The 25,075-nt window shown below is 46.4% G+C and overlaps 11 protein-coding genes across 11 annotated transcripts; 6 read left to right on the forward strand and 5 right to left on the reverse strand.

The window, feature by feature from the left end:
- Window positions 1-147: 147 nt before the first annotated feature.
- C8R40DRAFT_1154601 (N2227-like protein-domain-containing protein) lies at window positions 148-2,206 on the forward strand. Its single transcript, XM_046229591.1, has 11 exons — window positions 148-239; window positions 298-353; window positions 404-635; window positions 694-952; window positions 1,004-1,071; window positions 1,129-1,195; window positions 1,272-1,417; window positions 1,484-1,578; window positions 1,725-1,797; window positions 1,845-1,951; window positions 2,015-2,206. Exons 1-11 carry the CDS (start codon window positions 209-211, stop codon window positions 2,111-2,113), a joined length of 1,233 nt encoding a protein of 410 aa, XP_046080973.1. The 5' UTR covers window positions 148-208; the 3' UTR covers window positions 2,114-2,206.
- Window positions 2,207-3,573: 1,367 nt separating this feature from the next.
- On the forward strand, window positions 3,574-4,950 carry C8R40DRAFT_1163328 (uncharacterized protein; the record flags this gene model as incomplete). The annotated part of the gene is made up of 1 exon (XM_046230358.1): window positions 3,574-4,950. One exon carries the CDS (start codon window positions 3,574-3,576, stop codon window positions 4,948-4,950), a length of 1,377 nt encoding a protein of 458 aa, XP_046080974.1.
- A 490-nt stretch (window positions 4,951-5,440) lies between these two features.
- Window positions 5,441-6,525, reverse strand: C8R40DRAFT_708472 (uncharacterized protein). The gene is made up of 5 exons (XM_046235931.1): window positions 6,221-6,525; window positions 6,045-6,157; window positions 5,954-5,966; window positions 5,531-5,893; window positions 5,441-5,456 (listed from the first exon to the last, which is right to left on the reverse strand). Exons 1-4 carry the CDS (start codon window positions 6,377-6,379, stop codon window positions 5,624-5,626), a joined length of 555 nt encoding a protein of 184 aa, XP_046080975.1. The 5' UTR covers window positions 6,380-6,525; the 3' UTR covers window positions 5,441-5,456; window positions 5,531-5,623.
- A 402-nt stretch (window positions 6,526-6,927) lies between these two features.
- On the reverse strand, window positions 6,928-8,395 carry C8R40DRAFT_708502 (surfeit locus protein 6-domain-containing protein). Its single transcript, XM_046235932.1, has 4 exons — window positions 8,221-8,395; window positions 8,078-8,167; window positions 7,558-8,025; window positions 6,928-7,506 (listed from the first exon to the last, which is right to left on the reverse strand). Exons 1-4 carry the CDS (start codon window positions 8,365-8,367, stop codon window positions 6,955-6,957), a joined length of 1,257 nt encoding a protein of 418 aa, XP_046080976.1. The 5' UTR covers window positions 8,368-8,395; the 3' UTR covers window positions 6,928-6,954.
- A 43-nt stretch (window positions 8,396-8,438) lies between these two features.
- C8R40DRAFT_1073690 (Phosphotyrosyl phosphatase activator) lies at window positions 8,439-9,799 on the forward strand (the record flags this gene model as incomplete). Its single annotated transcript, XM_046226614.1, has 3 exons — window positions 8,439-9,069; window positions 9,120-9,220; window positions 9,314-9,799. 3 exons carry the CDS (start codon window positions 8,439-8,441, stop codon window positions 9,797-9,799), a joined length of 1,218 nt encoding a protein of 405 aa, XP_046080977.1.
- Window positions 9,800-10,160: 361 nt separating this feature from the next.
- Window positions 10,161-10,735, reverse strand: C8R40DRAFT_1176207 (uncharacterized protein; the record flags this gene model as incomplete). Its single annotated transcript, XM_046232470.1, has 2 exons — window positions 10,161-10,598; window positions 10,655-10,735. The coding sequence occupies 2 exons, from the start codon at window positions 10,733-10,735 to the stop codon at window positions 10,161-10,163; spliced, it is 519 nt and encodes a 172-aa protein (XP_046080978.1).
- A 1,332-nt stretch (window positions 10,736-12,067) lies between these two features.
- C8R40DRAFT_708583 (uncharacterized protein) lies at window positions 12,068-16,023 on the forward strand. The gene is made up of 7 exons (XM_046235934.1): window positions 12,068-12,114; window positions 12,168-14,137; window positions 14,217-14,390; window positions 14,589-14,680; window positions 14,794-15,013; window positions 15,133-15,346; window positions 15,418-16,023. The coding sequence occupies exons 2-7, from the start codon at window positions 12,336-12,338 to the stop codon at window positions 15,799-15,801; spliced, it is 2,886 nt and encodes a 961-aa protein (XP_046080979.1). The 5' UTR covers window positions 12,068-12,114; window positions 12,168-12,335; the 3' UTR covers window positions 15,802-16,023.
- Window positions 16,024-17,354, reverse strand: C8R40DRAFT_708562 (uncharacterized protein). Its single transcript, XM_046235933.1, has one exon. It carries the CDS (start codon window positions 16,857-16,859, stop codon window positions 16,245-16,247), a length of 615 nt encoding a protein of 204 aa, XP_046080980.1. The 5' UTR covers window positions 16,860-17,354; the 3' UTR covers window positions 16,024-16,244.
- A 188-nt stretch (window positions 17,355-17,542) lies between these two features.
- On the reverse strand, window positions 17,543-18,259 carry C8R40DRAFT_1176211 (uncharacterized protein; the record flags this gene model as incomplete). The annotated part of the gene is made up of 3 exons (XM_046232471.1): window positions 17,543-17,782; window positions 17,832-17,976; window positions 18,036-18,259. The coding sequence occupies 3 exons, from the start codon at window positions 18,257-18,259 to the stop codon at window positions 17,543-17,545; spliced, it is 609 nt and encodes a 202-aa protein (XP_046080981.1).
- Window positions 18,260-19,345: 1,086 nt separating this feature from the next.
- C8R40DRAFT_1176212 (uncharacterized protein) lies at window positions 19,346-22,731 on the forward strand (the record flags this gene model as incomplete). The annotated part of the gene is made up of 10 exons (XM_046232472.1): window positions 19,346-19,365; window positions 19,399-19,458; window positions 19,506-19,787; window positions 19,842-19,901; window positions 19,960-20,223; window positions 20,274-21,392; window positions 21,452-21,553; window positions 21,606-22,027; window positions 22,085-22,165; window positions 22,217-22,731. The coding sequence occupies 10 exons, from the start codon at window positions 19,346-19,348 to the stop codon at window positions 22,729-22,731; spliced, it is 2,925 nt and encodes a 974-aa protein (XP_046080982.1).
- Window positions 22,732-23,183: 452 nt separating this feature from the next.
- On the forward strand, window positions 23,184-24,077 carry C8R40DRAFT_1268356 (uncharacterized protein; the record flags this gene model as incomplete). Its single annotated transcript, XM_046233999.1, has 4 exons — window positions 23,184-23,234; window positions 23,296-23,687; window positions 23,868-23,898; window positions 23,932-24,077. The coding sequence occupies 4 exons, from the start codon at window positions 23,184-23,186 to the stop codon at window positions 23,992-23,994; spliced, it is 537 nt and encodes a 178-aa protein (XP_046080983.1). The 3' UTR covers window positions 23,995-24,077.
- Window positions 24,078-25,075: the final 998 nt, after the last annotated feature.

Below are 25,075 nucleotides of genomic sequence, written 5' to 3' on the forward strand. Positions count from 1 at the left end.
TCTATTTGAATGCCTTGAGGACGCCTCAAGGTTCGCAAATAAGATGACACGGAACGAGCTTTGTGTGTAGATTGAAACAGTATGAACATCGGCCGAAGGGAAAGCTGAATATACAAAGACCGCGAGGCGCTCCACTTTCGAGGACCTGCCCTAAGCTCGCAGCTCGTGACCGTTGAATGACCGGTGGGCACTACGGGCCGTAATCGCAATGCCTCTCTCAGACGCGGACATCGAGGAAGGCAAGTTGTCCTGGCTTCATCTTGCTCATCGATTAAATCTGTAGATCCTTTCTTTCAGAAGAGAGACATTTCTCCAATGTGGTGGCTACTTTTCGGAAATATACTTCTTATCATGTATGTATTTTCATGGAAAGTGCCTTCAGTCAAATTAATGATCCTTCCAGTTAGCGGCGAACAATCGACGCCGAAAAGATCTGTTTACGTTGCCAAAAGATGACCGAGAGCTACTTGAGCAGCTAGGATATAAAGAGAAATTGGATCAAGTGGATAAGGCGATATTAGCGAATGAACAGTTTTTGAACAAGATCGTGGTTGATCCAGAAATCTTCGGAGAAGATGGCAACGAGGATGCCTTGGAGGAAGGGGATGAAGAAGGCGAAGCAGCAGACCCGTCTAGTGATGCTCTTTACTCTCTTTTTACGCATTCTATCTTCTAAAATCATTTATTCCATAGCCTCCGCCAGATCTCATTCACATTCGCACTCGCACTCCCCGCATTCACACTCACACTCGCATTCACATTCGCAACCACATTCGCATGAATTACCGAAGGAATACAAACCAACGGAGTTCGACATGGACAAGCTACGAAGCACGCTGAAGCAGTTCGTGAGGGACTGGAGCGCTGAAGGCCAAGAGGAACGCGAAACTAGCTATGGGCCTATGAAGGATGCTCTATTGGCACATTTTTCGGATATCCCGAAGGAAGAACGGTAAGCCTCCAATCAATAAATTATGTTCCCCATCCAACCATCGAACACAAGGCGAAACTTTCGTGTACTAGTTCCAGGTGCAGGATTGGGTAGGTTAGCATATGATATCGCCAGCCTTGGTCAGTAGACAATAGTCTCAAGTTCCCATTCCTTATAAATCATTATATGGTGAACAGGATTCGCATGTCAAGGAAACGAATTCTCTCATTACATGCTTTTAGCCTCGTTCCTAATCCTGAACAAGTATGTGGCATTCTTCGACATCCTATTATTCATCTGTCAATTCACATATACATCATCTTCCTCTCTATTTTACCAGAACCGAGCGTCCTAACATGCACACCATATACCCTTATGTGCACTCCTTTTCGAACGTTCCCGATCGAACGTCTATGTTACGCCCGATAACAATTCCAGATGTATACCCCACTCTACCGAGCGGTTCGGTCTTTTCTCTGGTTGCTGGTAAGTGTGCTTCTCTGATACGGATTGGTTATGACCTATCGTTTTTGTTCTCCTATGACAACACAGGCGACTTTGAAGAAATATACGGCGGAGAGTCAGATCCAAACGAGCCGCAGGCGGGGTTATGGGATGCTGTGATGACATGCTTCTTCATCGATACAGTAAGTGAAATCTTATGGTTTTTTTCTCTATCAGCATCCTACTGTAGTCTTTCTTTTTGCTGGACGGTATTGAGCACTCGTTTTACCGCCTTCGCCTATTCCTTTTGCTTTTGACTACATGTCGACTTGTAATGTGTTATCTTCAGGCAAAGAACATTGTTAATTATCTCCGAATTATACACAAAATACTCGCACCCGGTGGTGTATGGATCAACCTTGGTAAGTCTTATAATGAAAAAGAACTCGATGGACTCTGATTTGGTTAGGCCCCCTTCTATGGCATTGGGAGAACAATCATACAAATGACCCATCGATCGAGTTAGACCTTGTGGAAGTGAAGCAGCTTGCGGCAATGGTGGGATTTGAGATCGAGGTCGGTGTAGAGCAACATATCTCTTTTTGGTACTATTCGGGCACTATGCTAATTGTGATACAGAACGAACGCACTATTGATGCGACGTATACCACCAACTCTCAGGGAATGCTGGGATATACATATCGGACAGCGTTTTGGACTGCCAAAAAGAAGATTTAAATACTTTCTTGTTTGCAGCTGAGTATGTATATAGAACTGCTGAGTGCACGCTGTATAAGATTTCGAGTTGTAAAATTTCACTATGTCTCGTTTTGTGTCGTGTGACTAACTGTTTTCAGCATCGCCGCACACGCTGGAATACACTTGCAACCTCTTGTTCCGTTCAACTGTGGGCGAGCTGTAGGGTTGGTATAGGCTCGTACATTGATGAAGCGGCGGGGCGAGACTTTTCTCTCGCGCTCCCAGTGTGTTTTGACAAGACTTCTATTGCATCTTTCAGATAGCGATGCGGTCTCATTATTACAACTACCTCGCATTGGATCCCATCGAAAGAGCTGGGTTACGGCTGATCATTGCAGAAGATAAAAGCCGTAGTTCTGGTTGTAAACTTTGTCATATGCGTTAGCAGGAAGCGTGTAGCTGGTTCATCGTTGTACGTCTTGAGACATACATATATCCAGACCACATCGAAAGATACTCAGAGATCCACTTCGAGGAAACTGGGCTACGGTAAGCTAAGGTTGCTTGTTGCTGGGGATAAATATACTAAGGCTAGGCTGGGTGTACAAAACTTTTGTCACAATTTCAGACGATGTCACGTTCGGATAGGCACATGGGATGTCTGTTCGCATATACGTACGTCGTGCACACTGCAATTTCATGTACATATGACAGAATTGGAGGTTGTCGGAATGGCCTGAAGAGTGCAGGAGAAGAGAACTCAGTGCATACATACCCGGTCCGGCAAAACCGTTGTTCGTCCCGTATTTCCCATGGATATCGTCCTTCAAACTTGAGTAGAACCAGGTTCAACCACATTTATCTAGCTTCTCTCAGTCTGGTCTACACAAAAGCTATATGCCATTATCCCCAAAGCTACTCTTCTACTGTTCTAGATTTGCACGATGACTCAGGATAACATAGGACGTTGCCTTGAATGTATCTGTCCAGCTGCATGGATAATCCATTCAACTCAGATAACCTGCCTCCAAGTGGATGCTATCTATAGATTCTGAAATAGAACTCAGGAGCCACAGTTATCTTCAAAACTTTTTTTACTTCCACCAATTCATGGAAGTAAGTATGGTCTGGTATGGTCCCATGGTATCTATCAGCTATTCAAGTTCCCATTGCTTTCTTCTTCGCTGAAGGATTGGTCTAATGATACCTTTTCGTTGAATTCTTTTCTTGATGAACTAACTCTTCTCAATTTTTTTTTCCACATCGGAAATCCGTTCAATGTTTCGATTCAATGGACCATTGTGCTTCCGAATTACTCCGAGGACCCACAAGGTCGACAGAGCCATAGAGAACAGGGAGAATCCTGAACTTATCCCCATAGCCCATAGCCTTCCCTGACTCCCCACGCTCAAACCCACCATACATAAATCGAACCTCGCCTGAGTTTCATCTCCTTCCCCCTTCTTCCTAAACTTCAACACCGAAAAACTCATCCTTCAATGGCAACCCAACAACTCGCCACCTGGTCTGTCAACCTCCAATATGCCAACCTCACCGCGCCAGTAATCGCTGCTGCCGTTACCAGCCTATACAATTGGGCTGGGTGCGCCATCGGCGGTTACCAACAACCTGCGCCCAGCCTCGCCCTGAACGCCACGTTCCCGCATTTCGGCGGCGCACCTACTTCTTCGATCCTAGCACTCGCAAACGATTCAACACAAACCGACGCCCAGATCGCAGCATTCGTCAACGGAATCGCAGGGCATGTGGATGATTACGACGATACGCACCTTGCGACGATTATTCACCCCACCGGAACCGTCGCCTCAGCGTTGTTTGCTGTAGCGGAATGGCAAGGCGGGGTTACAGGGCAAGAATTCGTCACGGCTTTCGTTGCTGGTGTGGAGGCGGAGCTGAAATTGGGGCTGGCGGTGTGGCCGGAACATTACGATGTGGGGTGGCATGATACGAGTACGACTGGGTCGATTGGGGCGGCTGTTGCTGTGTCGAAGATTCTTGGGCTGGATATACCGACAACTCAGCAGGCGATAGGGATTGCATGCACCCAGGTTATTGGGATGCAAGAGTTTTTTGGGAGCGATACAAAGAGTTTTCATATCGGACGTGCTGCTCAAGGAGGGATGATTGGTGCCCTTTTAGCACAAAGTGGGTTCACCTCTAGTTTACAGGGCTTGGAAGCCCAGTTTGGCTGGGTACATGTTGTGAGCACGAGAGAGAATGTTACAGCGGAATTTGATCAACTGGGGGAAGTATGGGAGATTTTGTCGAATACGTTCAAACCGTACCCGTGTGGGATTGTGATGCATCCTTCGATACAAGGTGCTATAGAGGTTCAGAGCGCGGCCCTCGGACAGGGGTTGAGGATACAAGACATTACGAGTGTGGAGGCGAGGGTAAACCCGGAGACATTGGTGCTCACAGGCCAGACGGATCCGGAGACGGGGTTGGAAGGGAAATTTAGTGTGTATCATGGGATCGCCGTAGGTTTACTTTTCGGACAAGCTACCCCGTCTCAGTTCACAGATTCGGTGGTGACCAACGCTACTGTTGTAGCTTTACGCAAGCTGGTGAACGTTACCACAGACTCCACGATTAACGAGGATGAAGCGTATGTCAGTGCGGTATTCCAAGACGGGACGAATGTCACACAACATATCGTGCATGTTATCGGGAGTATCGACAATCCTCTTAACGAAACACAATTGAAAGACAAGTTTATGGGTCAGGCATCGTTGGTCCTGGGAGAAGAGAGGGCAGGGAAAGCGTATGATGCGTTCATGGGAATCGGGAATGTTAGTGATGTGGGGCTGGTTGTGAAGATGTTTTCGGGTGTTAATGGGACAAATAAGATGTAATTGGTTTTACCAGTCTTGAAGTGTTTTTGGATTGGTGATGCATCGTTGACAGTGGGTTATGCACTGAGGAAATTTAAAGATGTGGTGTCCCCGCAGATTAGTCTAGAGATATCCACGGTGAGATAATCACACTCAAAAAATGGCAGGTACATTGTATTGGAGTTTATACGGAGACTTGGGGTAGACATAGACGTGTTGAGTTAGACCATCGCGAAGCATGGCGGATATATGAGTCCTCTGTTTTATGGGAGCAGGAGACTCAAGGTAGACGTAGAAGACTTTGGGGTACTTTGACACAGACATTTTTAGTTGGACCATCTCCCAACGTGGCAGATACAAGTCCTTTTAAATTCATGGGTTATGAGGCGAACAGGCAACCACTGATGTTCAATATCTATCCTCGTACCAATCTTGTATACCCTTGAATCCCTCCTTAAGAGCTTCTGGAAACGACGTCGCCGGAAAAAGTTCTGCCCAATTTACCATTCGGGGTCCTTTATAATCACCTGATAAGCGACATAAGTTACAGTTTGATTTAGCAACAAAGCACGGGAATAGAGAGAGAGAGAGAGAGGCCTACGAGATGTTTTACACTCAACCTTAAACTGAAGGCTGTTCCGCCCATAGCGATGAGTTGGCTTGCTTGCAGACTTTACAAGATAATGGGCTGGAATCAACATCGATACATCCAGTCCAGCACTCGATGTTCGGTTGAATAGAATGGCATCCTCGGCAGGTTTGAATCCATTATCCACGACTTCTTGGTCAATCGCGGACTGCTCGTATTTGTTGTGTATTGGTCCTCGATGTCGGATGAACAGCTTTGAAATGATACAAGATGATATAGCTTACTCCTACACACAGACAACAGATAAATAGAATGACTAACTTTGGGAACTGTTTCGAATGGGAGATGCGGGTCACCTGGAGCATGAACCACAACCTAGCATGCACATATCAATCAATTTATGATCGATTCACCGAATTCAAAGGAAAAACTGACCATAAAGTCCTCACTGTACATATGTATAATGAACATTCAGGATTTTGCCGAGAGAGAAAAATATAATTTTGTTTTCGAGCACGGAACTTACGGGCGAGGATAAGGATCACAAGCATTGGTAAGAACACCATATCGGTTCTCCTCCACAACCCCTGTCAGCGCTGCGGTGAGTGTCCCTGCGTCGCAAAGCTCCTGTAAAAGTGCCTACATAGTAGAGATCAGCAAAAAAATAACTCACAAATGGTCGACATCAGAGAAGAAACTTACTCTAGGGGAGGAGGGCTCTATGAAGCCGACTAGTTTCCAGCTTGAGGGCTGGAGCTGAGGTTGCGGTCGGCGTTGAAACCATGGAATGGTTATAGCCATGCTCGACGTGGTAAGAGCAAAAACAATTAGACCGTTGGAAAAAAGGCGCAGAAGAATCATTTTGTGGCAATAAAGAGGACAATGTAGAAGAAGGTAGAAGAGGTGGGAAGAAGAAGAAGAATTTGAAAGAGACCAGCTCCAAGTGTCAAAAATATTTATGAGAGACCAGCTCTGGAAGAATGGAAAGAAAAGCAAGATGGGCAGAAAAAACGCAATCCTTAAGCTTGTTCTGTTCAATACGCATATTGGGCACTGGGTGATTGCTGCTTTGTCAACCCCAGATAATTAGATCGTTCTCAGAATTTCGGCTGAACCAAAACCAAGAATAGGTGTCCGAATTCCAGAACAACTGTATGCCTCTGTATGCCCAATTATCCGGGATCCTTGGAAAATGTTTGCATGTAGTGACTTACCCCTGCGGGGTCCTCTATGTAGCCGCTGTTAGTCCACGAAGAATACACAGGAATACACTTGCTCGGTCATATGACCAGTACTGCATTCCCCGCTATTCCCCGTCGATATACATGTGGTTACTGCATCCTCATGATCACATACGCTATCACATACGCTTGAGCTTATGATGGGAATGATAGATAGTTGACTTAGTTGACTACGAAGGGTGTGGCAGTAGGAACCTATTTTCCTTTTCCTTTCCCTCCACTCTTACCAAAAGCCTTACCCTCAAACCCCGGTCTTGCTTTGCCACCTTTCGAGCCTTTGGAGATATGAGCTCCGCCTTTCTTGGCCTTGATTCCCTTCCTCTTCTCACTCCTCCTCTCATTCCTCATTGCAATATTATCCCCTCTCTTTTTCTGCTTGGCCTTGATCGCCATCTCCACCTTCTCCTTCCTATCTCCCCACTCCTTCTTACTCTTCCCTTTTTCCTTTTCCTTCCGCTTGATAGCTTTGCGGAGCCTGGCCTCGTCATCAAGCACCTTGACACCCTCAAGTCTGGCAGAAGCTTTTTCGAACCGCTCTTTCTCCTCTATGGCTTTCTGTTTTGAAGAAGGGAGGGAGGCAAGTTTCTGGTTGTGTGAGACGAGTTGGGAGAGGGCTTGGGTTGGGTTGGAGGAAGAAGAAGGGTGGGGTTTTGATGAGAGTCCAGAGAATGATACATGGGTTAATTTTGAATTGGGGTTTTGAGAAGCAATTATAGCCGCTGTGGGGTCGTTGACGAGGAGTTGGGTCTGTAGGGTAGTATAATAAGTAAACGTTCTTGATAGAGAAATCCAGCGTACTTTTGTTAACTTAGCAGAAGCGTCTTTGTTATTACTGTTAGTATTATCCCTCTTTATTTTCTCCTTGGTCTCTTTCCTCCTCCGCTCCCGCATCGCTGCGCGTTGTTGTCTGCGTTCTTCAAGGAGGTCGTCTCTGGAGCCGGTTTCTAGTCCTGCTCCGAGTTCTACTTTGTTTGCTCCGCTTGCGCCTCCGCCCCCTCGTCGCAGGGAAGCCATCTTTGCGTGAAGCTTGGCTCGTAAGGCGGTTATGGAAGTCGGGGTAGACATTGGTACTAGGGCTGGTGGTGTCGGCGGTGAATCTATATCGATCCCTTCCTCAAGACGGACATCAACGTCCATTGCAACTTCGTCGTCGCCGTCGTCCTCATCATCATCAGAAGGATCAATCTCTACAGCCTTCCGTTTTCCTTTCATATTAGAAGTTTCATTCTGTATATCGATGATCGTTTTTTGATTCGCTGGGTCGAGCTGCATGAATAGTTGAATGGTTGATTTTCGAGAATAAAAAGAATGAACATACTTTATCTTTCCTAGCCTTTTTCGACGCCTCTTTGATCGCCTGTTTTGGTGCTTTTTGCTTTTTTTTGTTTTGTTGAAACTTTGAGGCGGCCTGTATGAAAGAAAAGGAAAGAGATTGGGTGCGATTATATAGTAGTAGCGCACCTGTTCCTCAGTAAACTCTTGCACGATATAATACTTGGCTGGTATAAGCTTCAACAACGTCTCGAATGTATCATTGTGTTTTTCCAGGGAGGTTCTGAGCGTAGAAAGTGGCGTGACTGTGACTGTCGACGTTGTTGTGGACCCCATAATCGTGGGTGGTGATGGTAGTGGTGGTTAAAACACGGAAAAATAATTACATAATTGATATTTCACTCAAGATGGTTCCTTCATCTCCTCCTCCCCGCAAATGTATTCTTACCCCTGCACAACTCGCTTGGTTCCAGACCTCGGACACTCACAAACTCATCGTAGAGTACATTGAAATGCTCAATGAATCAGTCGTAGGCGCAAAATTGTCTGATGAGGTGGTAGAATCGGAAGCAGTCAAAGCAATCCTAGCGATTCTGGATCAGGTAGAATCTATCGCAAGAGATACACCTCCAGTGGATAACTCCTCGTCGAGGTTTGGTAATCCAGCGTTCAGAACGTTTTATGATAAAATTGCAGAGATCGCGCCCACCCTACACGCTAAAATCCCATCTCTCCCACCTCAAACCATCCCAGAAATATCTCTTTACTTTATCGAATCGTGGGGTAACCGCTCCAGGATTGATTACGGAAGTGGAATGGAGATGAATTTCTTGTGCTGGTTATTGACTCTGCACAAACTCCAAATCCTCTCCGCCGCTGACTCTAAACCCCTCGTCCTCCGTGTTTTTTGGAGATACATCCGTGTTATGCGGCTTCTTCAATCCACGTACTGGTTGGAACCAGCTGGTTCACATGGTGTATGGGGCTTGGATGATTATCACTTCTTGCCCTTCTTATGGGGAGCGGCGCAGTTGCGAGGTGTGTATGATTTTCTTTTATTTGATTATTTACCTATATCTTCGGCTCAGGCCACAAATATATTCGTCCCAAGTCTATCCACGACCCAGAGATCGTAGAAGAATACGCGAAAGAATACATCTATTTCGCTTGTATACAATTCATCAACTCCGTGAGTTTCAACCCAAGATAAAATCCCTCTCTCTTACCGCTCCTCTCCTTCTCTGTAACTTTCTCTCTCTCTCTCTCTCTCTCCCTCGTACAGATAAAAACCGCCTCTCTGCGCTGGCACTCACCCATGCTCGACGACATCTCCGCTGTGAAAACATGGGACAAGGTTAATTCTGGGATGATCAAGATGTATAAAGCCGAAGTACTTGGGAAGCTCCCGGTCATGCAACATTTTCTTTTTGGGTCTATCATACCTTACGAGGGTCCGCCCCCACCGATGGATGAGGATTTCGCTGTTGATGCCTATATAGGGCATACCCATCCACACCCTCCGTTGGGGAACGTCGGGTCAAGTCACACGAATGAAGCAAGTGGTGTAAGCCCAAGAGACATCGCCGGAGGTTGGGGAGACTGTTGTGGGATTCCCGTACCTTCGGCGTTTGGGGCTGCAAGGGCGGAGCAGCAAGGGAATACTCATCATAGCAATATGCTGCCGATGGATAGATTTGGTGGTGGTGGTGGTCCAGGAGCAAATATAGGGTTGATAGGAAAGGGGATTAGGCCTGTCCCGTTCGATTGAAATTAGAGAGAGTGATCCAGGCGAGGAAATTTGAAGTGTTGTCGGTGTGAGACGGTGTTCTCCTGAGTTGCTGAAGATATGGAACAACGGCGACTCGCGATCGGATGGCTCGGAGGATGGAACTTGAATTATAGAGACACTCGTTACACCGTATGAGAATGCATTTCGTGTAATATGGGGTGCTCGCTATCGAAGTGTTGTCGGTGCTGTCGTACCTCCACCTACAATGTGTGATTTAACGATAGGGGGTACTTGTACATACAACATTTCGCCAGAAGGAAACGATGCAGACGCGTCACGCGTCACCCGCCCGCAACCTGAATAGGTCATACGCGATCCTTTACCGGCCTACGCCATGTCTCTACACAATCTCATAATGAACCATCTCTGCATCCCTCGGCTCATCATACCACACCTTAAACGCACAAGGAGTTCTTGACATGCACCCATGAAACCCCTCTAGCACAACCAAGAAAAACGCGGAGGAATAGTGAGTTGGATCCATAGCGATATCATGTGCATCAGGTTCCCGGAATTCATCCAGAATGCGTAATTCGTACGCTCCCACTCCGTAAAGTTCTTGAATACGTTCCATAAGTCTGTCTAATCCTCTTTGGACTTTGTAGGGTTGGATACGTAGGGCGGGGGGATTAAGTGGGGCACCGGCGTAGCTTACAAAGAAAGCAACTCGTATAGTGGTAGCGTGAACATGGAAAGGCTGGGGGTAGTTCATATATTGTCTTGGGGGTGCAGGCATCATACGAGCTTCCACGACTGAGGGTGCGCTGTCAGTGGTAACCTGCTTGAATTTCAGTCATTCATTCTACTTTTTCATGTCTTTCGTTTTAGACGTACATTCACGGTGACTGGTGCGGCATGCACAGTGGATGCCAGGAGACTTAGAACGAGGTAGCAGTAGTAGTTGAGAAGTTTCATGGCCTATTAATTAATTATCTTTAGTAACACTGGGTCTTGCGAGAATGGGCGGGATGGAATGATATTCGAAGGTTTGTGGCGGGATTTCGGGGGGATTAATCCAGCTAGGTCAAGAGGGTGGCCTAGTCGGATAGTAGACTGTGCGTGTGTTTGGTAATGAGATAGTGAGCCTTGCCAGTAGTGGCTAGCAGTGAAAGACAATTGATGATCGACTCGGAGGGGAGGGAATTTTTGTTGAACTGGCCAGCAGTTCAGGATGGAGTAGGATCAGCCATAAATTGATGCCGTCGATGGATATCATCGGGACAGATCAGGAGCTTTCATCATACGCATCAGCTACTTACCAACTTCCGAGCGACCAGGATGAAACCTGATGAAATCTGTCTCCCGTTGGGCTTGAATATGTAGGGGTTTCTGTTGATATTGAGCTGATCATAGGTCCTGCCAAGTCTTACAAAAAAAAATTGGCGTAGATTGTGGTGATATCGGCTTTGTTCCTTTCGGTCCACGGCGAAAAAGGAGCCTGAGGATCTGATGTAAAGAACGACGGGTCAAAGGAATGACGAAGTATACTTGATCAAGAAGCAACAAGTTCGAACCAAAACTCCAGCAACCGAGAGCAAATCAAGTTATTGACTACTACTTAGCGAGGGGAAGGCGTAATGAACAAGCAACGGGTCAACCTAGGTCGAAAAATCATGTCAGACTCGTTTCCTAGAAATTTCAAATCTTTGGAAGACTGGAAATCGGAAATGAATAGGATAACATATTGATCTGTGTAGCGTCGAACTTGATGAGGAAATTTTCTGAATATGTATATTCAAGATTTGCATTGTTGTGAGTATCACATATATTATAGATGGCTTGCAAAGTGTAATATCGGATTCGGATGGAGCAGGCAGCAGAGCTGATATGTTCTTCAGTAACATTTTGCACTCCAAAAACCCTTCCAAAAACCCTTCTTCCTTGAGATATTTTAACTGAAAGCAAAACAATCCTTGACGAATCGTTCCTGGTCAGCAGTGACTTGTTTTGTATCCGCAATGAGCGTTGGTTCAAGGCCGAACTAGAAATAACATCTGAATGCGCGATGATCCCTAGAGCAGATACATACATATCATAGATAGAATAGTTATGGATCCAATGCTATTCAATGGTGGTGAGCTCAGTGTTGGAAGACGGTAAAGGGTATAAGCCGGCCCGAATTATTCCGCTGATGAACATTTGGAACGCGAACACAGAATGACAGCGAGTTGATCTGGACGTTGAACTGATACCACGAGCAGCCTTTTCTTCTCTTCCAGTTCTTTGACCTCCTCTGTGCCCTTCTTTTACTTTTGTTTTTTGGTGGAGCTTGTTCACTATTGCTTGAGCTTGAGGTATTTTTTTGAATTTGCTATCTTGTCGATTCATCAATAACATTCAATAATAGCTCAACGACTTCAAGCTTAATTCAACGACTTCAGCCACAACCGGCAGCCGTTTGCTCAGGATCTTAGTCTGGCGAATTTGCTCTTTACGAAATTTCATCACAAACATTCGTTAAACTGTCCAATAACCACACCGAACTTGAGGCTATAGTCAGTTGACGGGGGGCATTATGGAGACCACGTCGGGAAAGATTCACCGACGAAAGTCGAGTAAAGACGATGATGAGATAACTCCTGCTGTAAACACGACAGTTAACGAACCTAGCTCTCCGTTGTCCGCGTCAATATCCCCAACACCAACTCGACCTGCTCCTCCACCACCTCGGTCTCCTCGTTCACCACTTCCTATCCCTGCTTTGCCATCAGCATCATCTTCGTCTTCATCACATAGTCTACGCTCACCTATTCACGCACGCGTACCAACTTCTCCTATACCTGTGCCGCCGCGAGAAAATAGCCATGCTCAGCGTTCACGAGTACATTCTACTCCGGCTCCGCCGCCGTTGCTGGGCCATTCTAGGTCGATGTCAATCTCCGTACCGAGTCCACTGTCATCTCCTAATGGATATAACTCTGGACCTAGTTCAGCTGGGCTTGGTAGTGTAAATCCGCCACCCTCTGCAGGCTCTTACCGAACATCGTTCAAAGTAAACGGACATGGACCGCCGCCTTCTTCGCCGTTCCGAACATCAATCTCGTCTCCGCAAAATCTCGGTGTAAACGGCATAAACGGTCATTCCCGAACCCGGTCAATTTCCACGCCGTATTCTCCTCCCCTACCTTCCCCGCTATCGTTTTCGTTCCCGGCTGATGCCCAATCCCGTCCTGCGCCTCCGCGTAGTCCAACAACAACGAAGAGAATGTCTGCGCTTTCTGTATCGAGTTCTCTCCCCGAAAATCGCAACACTTTATCACCATCTTCATCGTTGGGTGATGCTACTGGTCAAGAAGTGGCGAAACCCGGACAGGGACAGGAAAGCCAGAATAATTATGATAGCAAACAGCACAATCGTCGTCATTCTCGATTACATTCCCGTAATTTGTCGATATTTTTCCCTAGACCTGGTTCATTACCGGCAAACTCGATATCAGAAGACGGTGCACAGGAACTCGAGTTTCCTTCTTCGTACTCTGATGTGGATGTGGAAGCTTTACCAATGCCTTCCGCTGGTTCAAGCGTCAGCTTTCCGTCTTCTGGACGAAGAACCACGACTTCACTCCAGAATGGTATTAACGGGCAACTCACCCCCCTCGGAGCGAATTTCACTTTCGGTGGACGCCCAGGTCGACCACCAGCACTGAGCGGTCCCACGACTGTACCTACGCCTCCGTTAATGTCAAACGGTCCGTCCTCAGCAAGCTCGACTAGTTCGAGAAGAGGTCATCATCATAAACATTCATTATCGCATAATTTCTTTTCGTTTTTGGAACCAGGAGCAGGAGGCTTACCGAGAGCCGGAGCTGGCGTTGGTGTAGAACAAGAACAAGAACTATACACCCAACCAACACCGACGCCTATGAGTCCTTGGAATCCGATTTCACCCTTTCCGAAAAGTGCTGGGATGGCCCCCGGGTCTGCGGGTCGCGCCCATGATCATTCTCATTCCCAGTCCCTCAATTACTCACATTTCCCTCCAACACCCACACTTCCTGCCGGTCCTACTGCTTCATCATCCTCTTCTTCCGATCTCAGCGCCAATACTAATGCTTATATCCAATCATCTAACTCCACCCTCCCCACATCCCCGCTGGCACTTCCATTCACCATCATCCAATTCTTCCTTGGGGCCTTCCTCTGGGTGTCTGGACAGCAGATTGGGTCCCTGGGTACCACGGGGTTGGGGTATTGGGTTGTGTTTGATTCGTTGGGCGTAGGCGTCGGGAGGGTGTTGGGGAGTTGGTTAAGGGAAGGGAGTGCGGAAAGCGGGACTTCTTCCGGTAATGGACGGAGTGCATTAAGGAGACCGTACGGGTGAGTTGTCATTCCTCTTTGAACGTTCTGCATACCTGACTCCTTCCTTTCCCTTCTTCAATTTTTTCCCACTTCGCAGAAATGCCCGCATCGAAACTGTACTCCAATTCGCACAATCGGTGTACCTGATGTTTTCCTCGGTGTATGTGTGTAAAGAGACTGTGGAGCATGTCCTTCTCAGTGCTGGAAACGCAGGAGGTGGAGATGGTCATCATCATCATGCGGGGGATGAGGATCCTAATGGGCACCTTGGGTGAATATTTTTTATTGAGCTGCTCGCTCATTTACCTCCTTGTTTTTTTCGTTCATCCTGACCGACCGTCTCGATGGTGGGACCACTGTCTGTCGAAAAGCTGATTGGCCATGGTAATCCTACTTCCGTGTCTTCTTTCTCCCCTACCTTTTTCTTTGTCCATCTCAGCATTGTTAAACTAACCATGCATCAAAACAGGATTCAATTCCCCTACATCCTTGCCTCTATATCCTTCGTTACCATCACCATGTCAGCGATGATGTTCGATAATCATAAAAAATTGGTCGAGAGTGAGTCCTTCCCTTCATTTCCAACATTTCCCTGTCATCATATTTCCTCCATCTCTGTAATCCCCCCCTCCCCCATCTATTTGATGTTCTTGTCTGATATGTCCCATCTCCAGTCACCGGGAACCGTATCCCCTCAATATCCACCCTTGTCCGCTCCTTCACCTCTTCCGTCCTTTCTCCCTTATCATCTTTATCACATCAACGACGGCCAACAAGAGCGAACGAAGACCCTCCGCCTTCTTCCCTACTTGGAATAATCATCTCAAACCCATACGTGGTGTTCCCGTTGGGGATGTGTGTAGCTATTTGGTGGGGCGGGATTGGTCTGGATGTGTGAGTTCACATATGTCACCATTTCTACTACTATGATACACATTCAATATCGTTTCTGTCTAATCGTTCTTTTTCTGGAATTCCCTTCTGACCCTTGCCTCTTTATTTTTCACTCATAGCTCCCATCACCGCACATTCGACCTCTTCCTAGCAGGTATCATTACATTTGTCACGTTCCGCGTGTCATATAGTTCCTCTGTTGTACTGGGGACTGTGCTGTTGCAGACTGCACCGAGGAGAATAACGGAAGGTGAGAAAGCCGGTAGAATAGGAAGAATCGGAGGAGTAGGAAGAGTAGGACGCATGGAGGCATTTTTGCGAGCTATGAAAGATGTATGTTTTTCAGCTTTCTTCATAATATCGAAGTATCGCTGACTGATTTTTCCCCCTAATTTCGAACATAGGTCGAACGCCACCCTCAAGTCCTCCACCTCCCTGCCCCACATATATGGCAATTCACTCCAACGCCGGCGGTCTTATCAAGATCATCTGGCAATACGTACAACGCAAAGTCTTTCACTACAACGTCATCTACTCCAGAACATCTCGTCGTAACGCTCGAGCTTCACGTTCGCAGGGATTTATCTGACGAGGACGTGTTGAAGCTCACGAGGTGGGCTTGGGAGAAGTGTGTTGGGGCGTTGACGGGGGGCGTCGGTAGAAGTATCGATTTAACTGAAGATGTGGGTGGTGATGTGAAAAATGGTTATGGCAATGGAGGTCCAAAGGTAGGAGTGAGAGGTGAGATGGTAAAAGCAGATGTTACAGTTGGTGTGGTACGAGGATGAGAAAGAAATATTTGATTGTAAGTGTAGGGGGATGCAGAACTGAGGAGGGCTACGTAAGAGAGAAAAGGGGCGTTTCTTGTTGTTTCTACTTCGCTATCGCATGATCTTCGTCGAAAGGACATTTGTTGCTGTCATCGTGATTGGCATACGTTTCATTGGTCAACGACGAGCATCATTACAAAATTGATTCAAAAAATAACCCCTTTCAATTTGAAGAGTAAAAAAGGTATTCATAGTGAATCCACCTCGTCAGCGATATCTCTTGCATCCTTTTCAGGAAGGAATTTCCTCAAGACCTCGTACAAGCTGCTCATAATATCGAGACTCGCTGTCCAGTTGAAAAAATAGCGCCAGATCCAATTCACTATGGATATGAACCAAGTTCTAGTTGGCTAGTAAAAAAGTAAAAATTAGCGACCAATCTTCCAGAATCCAAGAAAGTCTTAGAAACCTACAAGTTTCCAAGGCTCTACTCCCTGGCAATGCTTGACTATGAGATCTCGCATGACCACTTGCGATTCACTATATTCTGCCTGATTCCTGAACTCTCCATTCTTCAATTTTTTTCCACGGGTTGCGGTAATACAAGCGTGGCCGCTGAACTCCATACCGTATTTTTGGAACGCATCTTTATTCTCGGTCCACCAAGATTCCATATCTGGCTCCTGGTCTTCGAGTGCTGTCACTGCGAGGACGATAGGGACTTTTTTTTGGCAGAAACCATCATAGAAGACGATGTAATTTCGCTGCAAGGCCTCCGTGATCCTTGGACCCCGCATGCAATATACGAGAAGAGTGATACCATCCTCCAAGTTGCGCAGAAGCTTATAAAGCTTAACAAGAGCGTCTTTTGATACAACAGTGCCAGCATCACCCTCATCGAGGCCAGTGGTGTCATAGATTCGGTATTCCTTTTCTTCCATTCGAGTGACATATACGCTGTTTTCAAAGGTACACCCAACTGCACCACTAGACGTAGGAGCGGCGTCGTGGCCAAGTAGCATATTGATGATGGAACTTTTACCGCACCCAGTGGATCCGAAGAGGACGATGTTCATACTTGGTGGAAGGGGGTGGTCCTCAAAGAATAGAGAACATCGGCGCCCAGGTAGAGGGCTATATAAGACGGGAGACCGAAATCATTTTTCCCTTGACTTGCTCAGTTTCCGGGGTCTCATACAAAGCTTAAGAAGATGCTATGATTGAAATTGTTCTCATTGACAGCTATTCAGCAGTATTCGGATTGTATACAATAGCTGCTACAGATTCAACATCCCTTTCGTTGACCCATTCTTTTCGTGTCTTTTCTCACATTCTCAACAAGGTTTTGCACTAGCTGACAGGCGATAACAGACGGACCGCTACGCATTCACCCCAAAATTGCGATCGTTACGGCTTGTGTCACCTTATCGACCCATCGTGAATATTGACAAAGTATAGGATATACCAAGGACATACAGTACTTGAAGTTGACCTTTACATTACGAGGCTGTAGTTTACGGAAGTATCGTCCTTATGTACGGTACTCCATACAAAAAAATTTTCCTTTTATGGCAGTAGTTTCGCCTTATTTGGCGAAATGTAACAGTGAGTTGAATTGAATTGAATTAATGTGACTTGCACGAGACCTTAATCAGCACCACCGTGACTAAGTGACGGCTCATCCTACGTGGCACTCTACTTCTTCGCTTCAAATGTGATGCCTCGCTTACGCCTTCCATACGACTGTCAACACACATTACTAGTCACACATTCCTTCCCTTTCATTACTATTCTCGTCGTTTTCGATATCCATTCCCCTCATTCGCAACCTGGCATCCTCTTTGTCGTCTTCCATCTCATTTTCGTTGTTTTCGATATCCATTCCCTTCATTCGCTTTCCGGTATTTTCTTCGTTGTCTTCGAACTCGAGACGTCGCTTGAGGGTCGGCTGCATTCTGATATTCAAGGACTGTGCTTTGACTTTTTCCTTCAGCCATTTCTATGCAAAGTCAGTCGTTTCCTTCTATCAATCCTTCATGTTTACTCACTTGCGTATGAGTTGCGTCCAAAAGTGTAATATTGCGAAGCAATAATCTTGCCTTCAACTCACTTCCTCTTCCAAATGCGACCATACTGAATGCAATGTCTACAATATCACCCACGTGCAGTCTCTGAGGTGGAATGCGGACGGTTCTTTGAAAACGGTGAGTTTAGTTTTACCAGTCTTTTTGTGTGATGCTAACGTTACCCACTTTTTGCGTCCAGTAGCATCCATCCTCTCTTCTCCATAGAGTACTATGTTCTCCTCTCCGTATACAAACATTCCATTTGTCGCATTTATCCTCTCAATGAAACCATTCTCATCCATCTCCGGATTCACCGTGGCTGGGTTCATATTCGGGGCCTCTACCTTTGGAGTGAATATCCTGTTCGACATCTCCAGCATTGGCCGTTCCGCCGTCCCCTTCGTCGCCATTATCTTCAGGCCGGGTACGTGCCGCGAAAAGAGGGCGTACATGTCATACACGGAGTCTACATCCTTTGCGAAGTTTTTGACCCCCAATCCACTCACGGTGATGGATTGTCGTAGGTGTTGCAGTCTCTTCTTTGTGCTGGGCGATACTGGTAAGTCAATCCTCTGTTACTCCAATTGTATGACTCACAGTTCACCGCGAATAGGCGGAAGTCTCTTATCCTCCAGTACTCCTTGCATATGCAATATTACCTCGAAGATTCCATTCGCGTCACTCTGGGTCATTTGCCAACAGCTAGGTTCCTCAAACTTGCGTATCTCTACGCTGTCCTCCCATCCTTTTCTCTATAAATTTCATGTCAGTAACATTTGCTCATCTCGGTAAGTAATTATTCAAACTACCTCAAGGAAGCAACTAATATGGGGCCGGATTTCGTTTCCCAGACATATCGTTCTTATTTTATTTAACGCCTCAGCTGCTTCACATTGTAAGTCATCTTCATCCATGCCGAACTGTTTTCTCACTCACCAGCATCTTTGCTGTTGTAGCTTTGATCCATTTCACAATTCGTACTTCGGTTGAAAGCGAACGGGGTTAATTGCTAATGTGCTACTTTTCTCATCCTATATTTGTGCTCTGTTGTTTCCACCTTCAACCGATTTCTCGTTTCACAATTTTCAGCTGCCTTTACTTAGTAGTTGTTTCACCCTTCTAGTACAATCATCTGTCCGGCCTTGTATGTGTACCATGCTTCCCATACTGCTCCTCGCTACACTTCTTCTTTCCGCGTTGTCCTTCCCCTCTGCTTCGATTTTTTTCATCGCCCGCATGATCCAATTTTTATCACTGAAGCGCTGATCCCTTACTAATCATATATCCTGCCTTTATTTGCCCTCAACTCTCTCAAATATTTTCTTCGTCTTCTCGTTGCTCTATCTGAAGTACACACTCTCAACGTTCATAGTCCTCTACTCTGCACTCCAAAAAAAAGTCTGTCGATTTCCCTTTGTCTTCTCATTGCTCTATCTGAAGTACACTCTCCCAACATTCATATTTGTGCCTAGTCCGCCACTTTGTTGTCAAATAAAATGTCCGTTGACTTCCTTTTGTCTGATACCTCTTGAATTTCATTCCCGTCCAGGTCTCGCAAATCAAACCGCTCCCACAAACCCACCAATCGTTTATTGGGCTCTGAATTACTGTAAGTTTTGTCTATCTTTCAAGGTCCCTGTACCTCATTGTCTACAGGCCTTCTCTTCCGCGCACTGCTAGGGTCCCTCCCGAATGTTCTGGTCCTGTCAACATTCCCCACTCTGTGGGCAAATTCCTGGATGTAGAGGCTGCCGCCTCTGACACTGATAGCTGCGGTGATCGTCTTGAGGAGACCAATGCGGATGTGAACAAGCATGAGTTGGACTCCGTCATTGTTGCGGATGACATCGGTGATGGCTCTTCCATCGAATGGTCTGCAAGTCCTCCCCGTGTCCAGGTTGACATCGAACGGTCGCCAAGTCCTCGCGTCTATGCTTCGTATGTGTTGATATATATATCAAGTAGAGTCTGTACTCATTCTAATATTTGAAGTCAATCCCAGGATGAATCTGCCGATGATATGGAAGTCACTCTTCCTGAGAAGGCTTTCAAGTACGTTCATCATTTTTCTTTTATCATTTGCTTATGTTCTCATGGGTTGTTTATTCAGAGACTCAGCATTGCCTGTACCAGAAGAGCTTTACTCCAATCGTGTTCGTCAGGGTACTCCGGAGGAAAAACACCCCTCCTCACCAAAATTGTATAGGTCTGTTGTTATCTTTTGTTATCTTCTGTATCCAGTAACGAAAAATTTCAGCCCGATTGAGCTGAGCGATGATGAATATCCCGTCCTCCCTCCTTCTCTGAGTAAGCCTAAGGAGCCTCTTAAGCCTTTCTTGTTGCGTAGCTCCAAGATGCCTTTGAAACGGTCGCTGTGCGTTTCCCTTTTTTTTCCCAGTCACATTATATTGACATTATCTGTAGCTCTACCGTTTCCCATTCCGACAGCTTGGCTTCAATGTCCCTTTCCCCTCCGAAAAATCTTACATCAATCGTCGTGAATGGGCGAACATATTATGCTTCTGATGATCCCAACTTCATAAATCTAGTCTCGTCACCTTCATCTTCTCTGCACGGTGGCACTCCTGTGCGTTCGGTGGTCGCAGATGTTGTCTCCTCCCAAATGGACTTCCCTTCTTCTCCTCCATCTCCTCAGGTGGATGATGATTCTTTTGACTTATGTTATCCACCCGAGTCACCCAAAAACGCAATGTCCCCTATACCTGCTCCACCCTCATCCCATAGCCTTTCAATTGAGGACTATGACAACATGGACATTGACCTCCCTGCGAATTTTCATTCAATTCATGCCTTACGGACTCCCTCGCCTGATTTACCTTCCAATCCGTTAGAAGGATGGATTCCTACTCCTCGATCCTCGTCCACTTTGGAGTCCCGCACGGGTCCTGTTCTTCCTACCACTTTGCCATCTAAATCCAAAATCTTCCCATCAAAATCAGAGCGGGGCATGCCCCCTCTGATGATACCCTATGGGACTTCACCATCTCCTCCTCGTTCTCTCATATCGTCGCCAAGTCATTCTAATTCTGACACATCTACGGTGAATACGTCGCCATCTAAAACTTCTGCCTCTGGGTCTCCATCTTCAAGACTCAAAGGGAAAGATCTTCGGTTCCATCCTTTCTCCCATTCTAAACGAACTGCTCCTACCACTCTTGTTATGGGAACCACACCGGTGAAGTCCCTTTCAAAACCCTCTGCTGCAGGGAAGAATTATCGCGATGACATTATCCATCGTGCACTCACAGATGCTTCGTTCCCTCCTTCGACTCTTCCTATTGAAGTTGATAAGAAGGCCTCTTCATCTCCTCTTCGCAAGTCACGCAAAGAACTTATATATGAAGCCCTCAGCAAGGACGCTCCCATGGACTTGGTAGATTCGTCTGATGTTGAGGAACAATATCGTGGGCCTCAGGATGTCGCTCCTTACATTGACAATAATCTGGGCGAAAATGGTGTCCTCAATGCAGAGTGGATTGATCCTCGTTTTGCCGCCTCATTTAGATCTGTGGTTAACCTCCCGTTAGTCTTTCTCTCGATCCTTCACTCGTGTTTTGCTAATGTTTTCTGTTTCGTCACAGTGCCGTCACAATTAGGCCCGTAGCTGATGAAAGCATAACTGATGATGATGATTATCTTCTCTACCGTGATATGGTATCAGGAATTACCGCTAGTCAGGAAAAGTCAGCTTTTGATTATGTATTCATATCTGAGCTGATTCTAATGTTCATCCAGATGTATCCGCCAAACTGTGAATTTCGTTCGATCTGCCAACATATTCAATGGCGCTCGTTTCGATCCAACTCCTCCCTGTGCAATTACTTGTCCTACAATCAACAACAAAATTCACCTGATCCTTGCCAAAGATCGTTTCTTCAATGCTGTCTTCCTCACAGTCGGCCGTGTGGCCGAATCATACATATTTTGTCCCAAATCCTTTCTTGTTAAAGATAAAGCTGTCCGATACATTCAAGGCTTACGTGTTCATGGTCTTATGCAAGAATCACAGCGACTATTTGCTTGTTTCGGAAGCCTTATTGGTTCTTCAAAATTTGGGTGCCCTGTCTCTGAGGGTATCATCGATTTCCGTTCTAACCAACGTTTCGACTTGGATGCATGGAAGGATGATCCTGATAATCTCAGTCCTCTAGAGCCTGGTCAGTCTTTGCCTATTATCATCATCAGTCCCTTTCATGTACTTTTCTATTCTCTAGTGACCCCTGGTAAAAAGCGCGATATCTCCAATGTACCGAAGAATATTCATTGCAAAAATCCTTTACCCTTTTCTCGTGCAGGTTCGTTCTGCTCCCGCTTTCACTATTTTGTTGTATTGAATTTTATCACAGTCCCGATCTTTGATGGAAGGGACTCTTTTGTCGCTTTGCCTGCGCAGTTAAATCAAATCGGCTCTCGTACCTATCCTCTCTACAAAAACTCGGAAGAAGATATTCCCATTGGCTGTATCGTTTGCATAGGGTATACTGCTCATACGTGGCAGTCTTCTGGGTCATACAAGGCACCTCCCCTTTCTCTTTCTCTTGGTCTACAATTTGTCGTAGTCCTCGCCCTTCCACCCGGCTATGATGGGCCAGCTCCTCCCAAATCCGTCTCCTCGCGTCCTTTTCCCAAACCAATATACAATACTCCGACTCGCACCAAAGATTTCCCGGGCCCTCCTCGTCGCAAATCTTCTCTTTCAAAGCCGCCTTCAGACAATGTGGCAGGGTCTTCACGTATTCCTCGCGATGGAAATGTTGATTCCGACAATGACAGCCCTTATCTCAATGGAGGTGGCCTCAAGGGAGGCTTCGAATATCATGAAGATGTAATGATGTCGAAATCAAACCGTAAAGGGAGGTAGTCTAGCTTTATTATCATTATCTTGTCAGCCCTAGTGTCGGTAGATCATACAGTATTAGTAGCTTCTGTGCCGTGTGCTCCTACCTTGCAATATGCCATTCATTTGCGTCAACCCACCTGTTTTCAGTTTGATTACTAATTGAGTAAAATTTCACCGGCGCCAATTCAAAGCTGTTTCTGTTTCCTTTCTCTGCACCTACAAGCCAAGCCCCTCCACAGGCCAGGCTTGTTACTTGCTGTCAATCTCCACGACGTTGCCTTGGACAGTCTAGCATCCTTCGGTGAGCTTCCTGGGTGCTTTTAGTTGCTCTCAATCTCCGTGACATTGCCTTGGACAACTTGGCGAACTTCGGTGGCCTTCTTGTGCACAATGCGGGCTGCGGCTCCCTTGTGTATATAATGCTTCTCTTCCAACTGCTTCTTTGTTGCCCTTCCACCTTTCTGGTCACCATGATGTCTATCCGCGCACTTAGATATTTGCAAAAAAATCCGCCTGAAGTCAAAGTGCGTTCCCTTGAAATATTTTCGCCTTTTGATTACTGAAAATTGTTCTGTATATAAACAGGCAGATGAACGTATCCTGCACTTCTATTATATTCACCCTTCCTCCACGAGGCCCCTGAAGCAACCTCTTGCTGTCAAACAGTCCTTGCCCACTGCCAATGGAATCACTGGTCACAAGTACTTCGAGCAAGTCTTCTCTGAGACTCATCTGCCTAATGGCAGCTTCGTCTTCTTTCGCCACGTCCACAAATATGCTCCTAACAATGAGCTTCTCCTACTCTTCCTCAAACATTATTCTGCTGCACCGACTTCTCTTCGCACAACTTTTCGTCCCGGTTCCACCGATAATTGCATCTGTATTCACCACGTTGCTGTTTTTGCATTCACCTCCTCCGGTGTTCCTCGCTCTATCTCTCAATCTGATGAAGAAGTGATGATGCGTCAATTCTCAGCGTTAGTGCTTTGTCTTCTGAGAATCTTTCACCTTTGATCTACTGCTCAATATTACCCTTTTAGTCTCAAGCCCCATCTCAAATAACTCTCATTATTTCATATATTGCCATTCGTACTTATTTCTTGGTAAGTCTCTACAATTATATATGCAATTAATCATTGTTTTATCCTATATTGTAGCTGTAAGACCTGGGTCAAAATGGGTCTTAGGGTAGGTTTTGGTATGCGAAGGTTTATGTTGTAGCGTGCTAGGAGCAGGCTGGAGCTCGAAGGGAGCTACGAGAACCGCGACCGAGGACGGGAATGACCTAGTAGTGGTTGGAACGACGAGATGGTGACCCTTGTGGGGTTCCTAGGAGGTCCAGGGAGGTCCCTAATGCGTAGGGAGGTTCAGGAAGAGTGCGGGACCGTACGATATTGCGTAGTAGGAGTTGTACTCGCTAGAACGTCAATATAGGATCGAGTAGGTAGTTTATGCAACTGGGGCTCGAGGGTGTAAGCTCCCGAGAAGGGATACGCCAGGGAGGGTAGGTCCCTGGGGGCTGGGGTTGAGGATGGTCGTCCTCGAGTGTGGGAGGTGGTAACGGAGAAGCAATACGTAGTTCGACGTGAGGGGTAGCTTCGACGTTACCTAGACTGAGGTCCCGAAGCTTACGAAGTAGCTAGGGAGCTCTGGGAGGTTTGGGGAAGGGTAGCTCACCAAGCGGGTAGGCGTTGGGGAGCTCGGAGACTCACTCGGAAGGCTTAGACTTGAAGTAAAAGCGTATATTCGATCGTATAGACGATCAGAGAGACGATAGACAGTAGTAGAGAGAAACAGAAGTAGAGAGACAGAGAGTAGAGAGAATTCCGTATAGGTAGCAGGTACAAAGGGACAGGGACTGGACCTATGTAAAGGGTGTGTGTTCAAAATATACCAAGCTGGGCTTCTGGACGCTACTGGACTGCTTAAATACGTATAGGGAAGTTAACAAAGAGACATAGTACGAAACGGGCACTTAATGGGGTTTCTAAGTACATCAGGACGGACAGGAGGACGGAATGATGGGCGCATGTGCGGGGTTCCAGGACCCTGTCGTGGAGTGGTTCGGTTGCATTGAGGGGAACTAAGATTAGTGGAGGTTGTCCTGGCCGTGAGGAGGTTTGCGGCGTTGGGGGTGTTCTCAGGGGTTCAGAAGTGGTTGAGGAGGTAAGGGGGGCTGAGGAGGTTGGGAACTACGTCAAGGAGCTTATGGGATATGGAATTTGGGGCGAGGCATGACAGTAGCTGTGCTGCTTGTGTTATTTTCTAGTATAATTTCAATGAGCACTCTGTTATCCATTAATCGCGTGATTGATTGCATGGCTGCGTCAAACGTCAAACCTTAAGTTGCTTCTCTTCGTTTCTC

The sequence above is a fragment of the Lentinula edodes genome (assembly GCF_021015755.1).
Source record: "Lentinula edodes strain Le(Bin) 0899 ss11 chromosome Unknown C8R40scaffold_50, whole genome shotgun sequence".
Taxonomy (NCBI): Eukaryota; Fungi; Basidiomycota; class Agaricomycetes; order Agaricales; family Omphalotaceae; genus Lentinula; species Lentinula edodes.

Bases quoted from the DNA above. Each gene is read 5' to 3' on its own strand.
- C8R40DRAFT_708502 (XM_046235932.1), bottom strand. From the start codon at position 8,367: ATGGGGTCCACAACAACGTCGACAGTCACAGTCACGCCACTTTCTACG. The intron at 8,168-8,220 runs GTGCGCTACTAC...TCTTTCATACAG, and splicing joins AAGAGTTTACTGAGGAACAG to GCCGCCTCAAAGTTTCAACA. The intron at 7,507-7,557 runs GTACGCTGGATT...ACTACCCTACAG, and splicing joins CTTCTGCTAAGTTAACAAAA to ACCCAACTCCTCGTCAACGA.
- C8R40DRAFT_708472 (XM_046235931.1), bottom strand. From the start codon at position 6,379: ATGATTCTTCTGCGCCTTTTTTCCAACGGTCTAATTGTTTTTGCTCTT. The intron at 6,158-6,220 runs GTAAGTTTCTTC...TCTACTATGTAG, and splicing joins TAGAGCCCTCCTCCCCTAGA to GCACTTTTACAGGAGCTTTG.
- C8R40DRAFT_708562 (XM_046235933.1), bottom strand. From the start codon at position 16,859: ATGAACATCGTCCTCTTCGGATCCACTGGGTGCGGTAAAAGTTCCATC.
- C8R40DRAFT_708583 (XM_046235934.1), top strand. From the start codon at position 12,336: ATGGAGACCACGTCGGGAAAGATTCACCGACGAAAGTCGAGTAAAGAC. The intron at 15,014-15,132 runs GTGAGTTCACAT...TTTCACTCATAG, and splicing joins GGCGGGATTGGTCTGGATGT to CTCCCATCACCGCACATTCG. The intron at 15,347-15,417 runs GTATGTTTTTCA...TTTCGAACATAG, and splicing joins TTTTGCGAGCTATGAAAGAT to GTCGAACGCCACCCTCAAGT.
- C8R40DRAFT_1154601 (XM_046229591.1), top strand. From the start codon at position 209: ATGCCTCTCTCAGACGCGGACATCGAGGAAG. The intron at 1,418-1,483 runs GTAAGTGTGCTT...ATGACAACACAG, and splicing joins GGTCTTTTCTCTGGTTGCTG to GCGACTTTGAAGAAATATAC. The intron at 1,579-1,724 runs GTAAGTGAAATC...TGTTATCTTCAG, and splicing joins CATGCTTCTTCATCGATACA to GCAAAGAACATTGTTAATTA.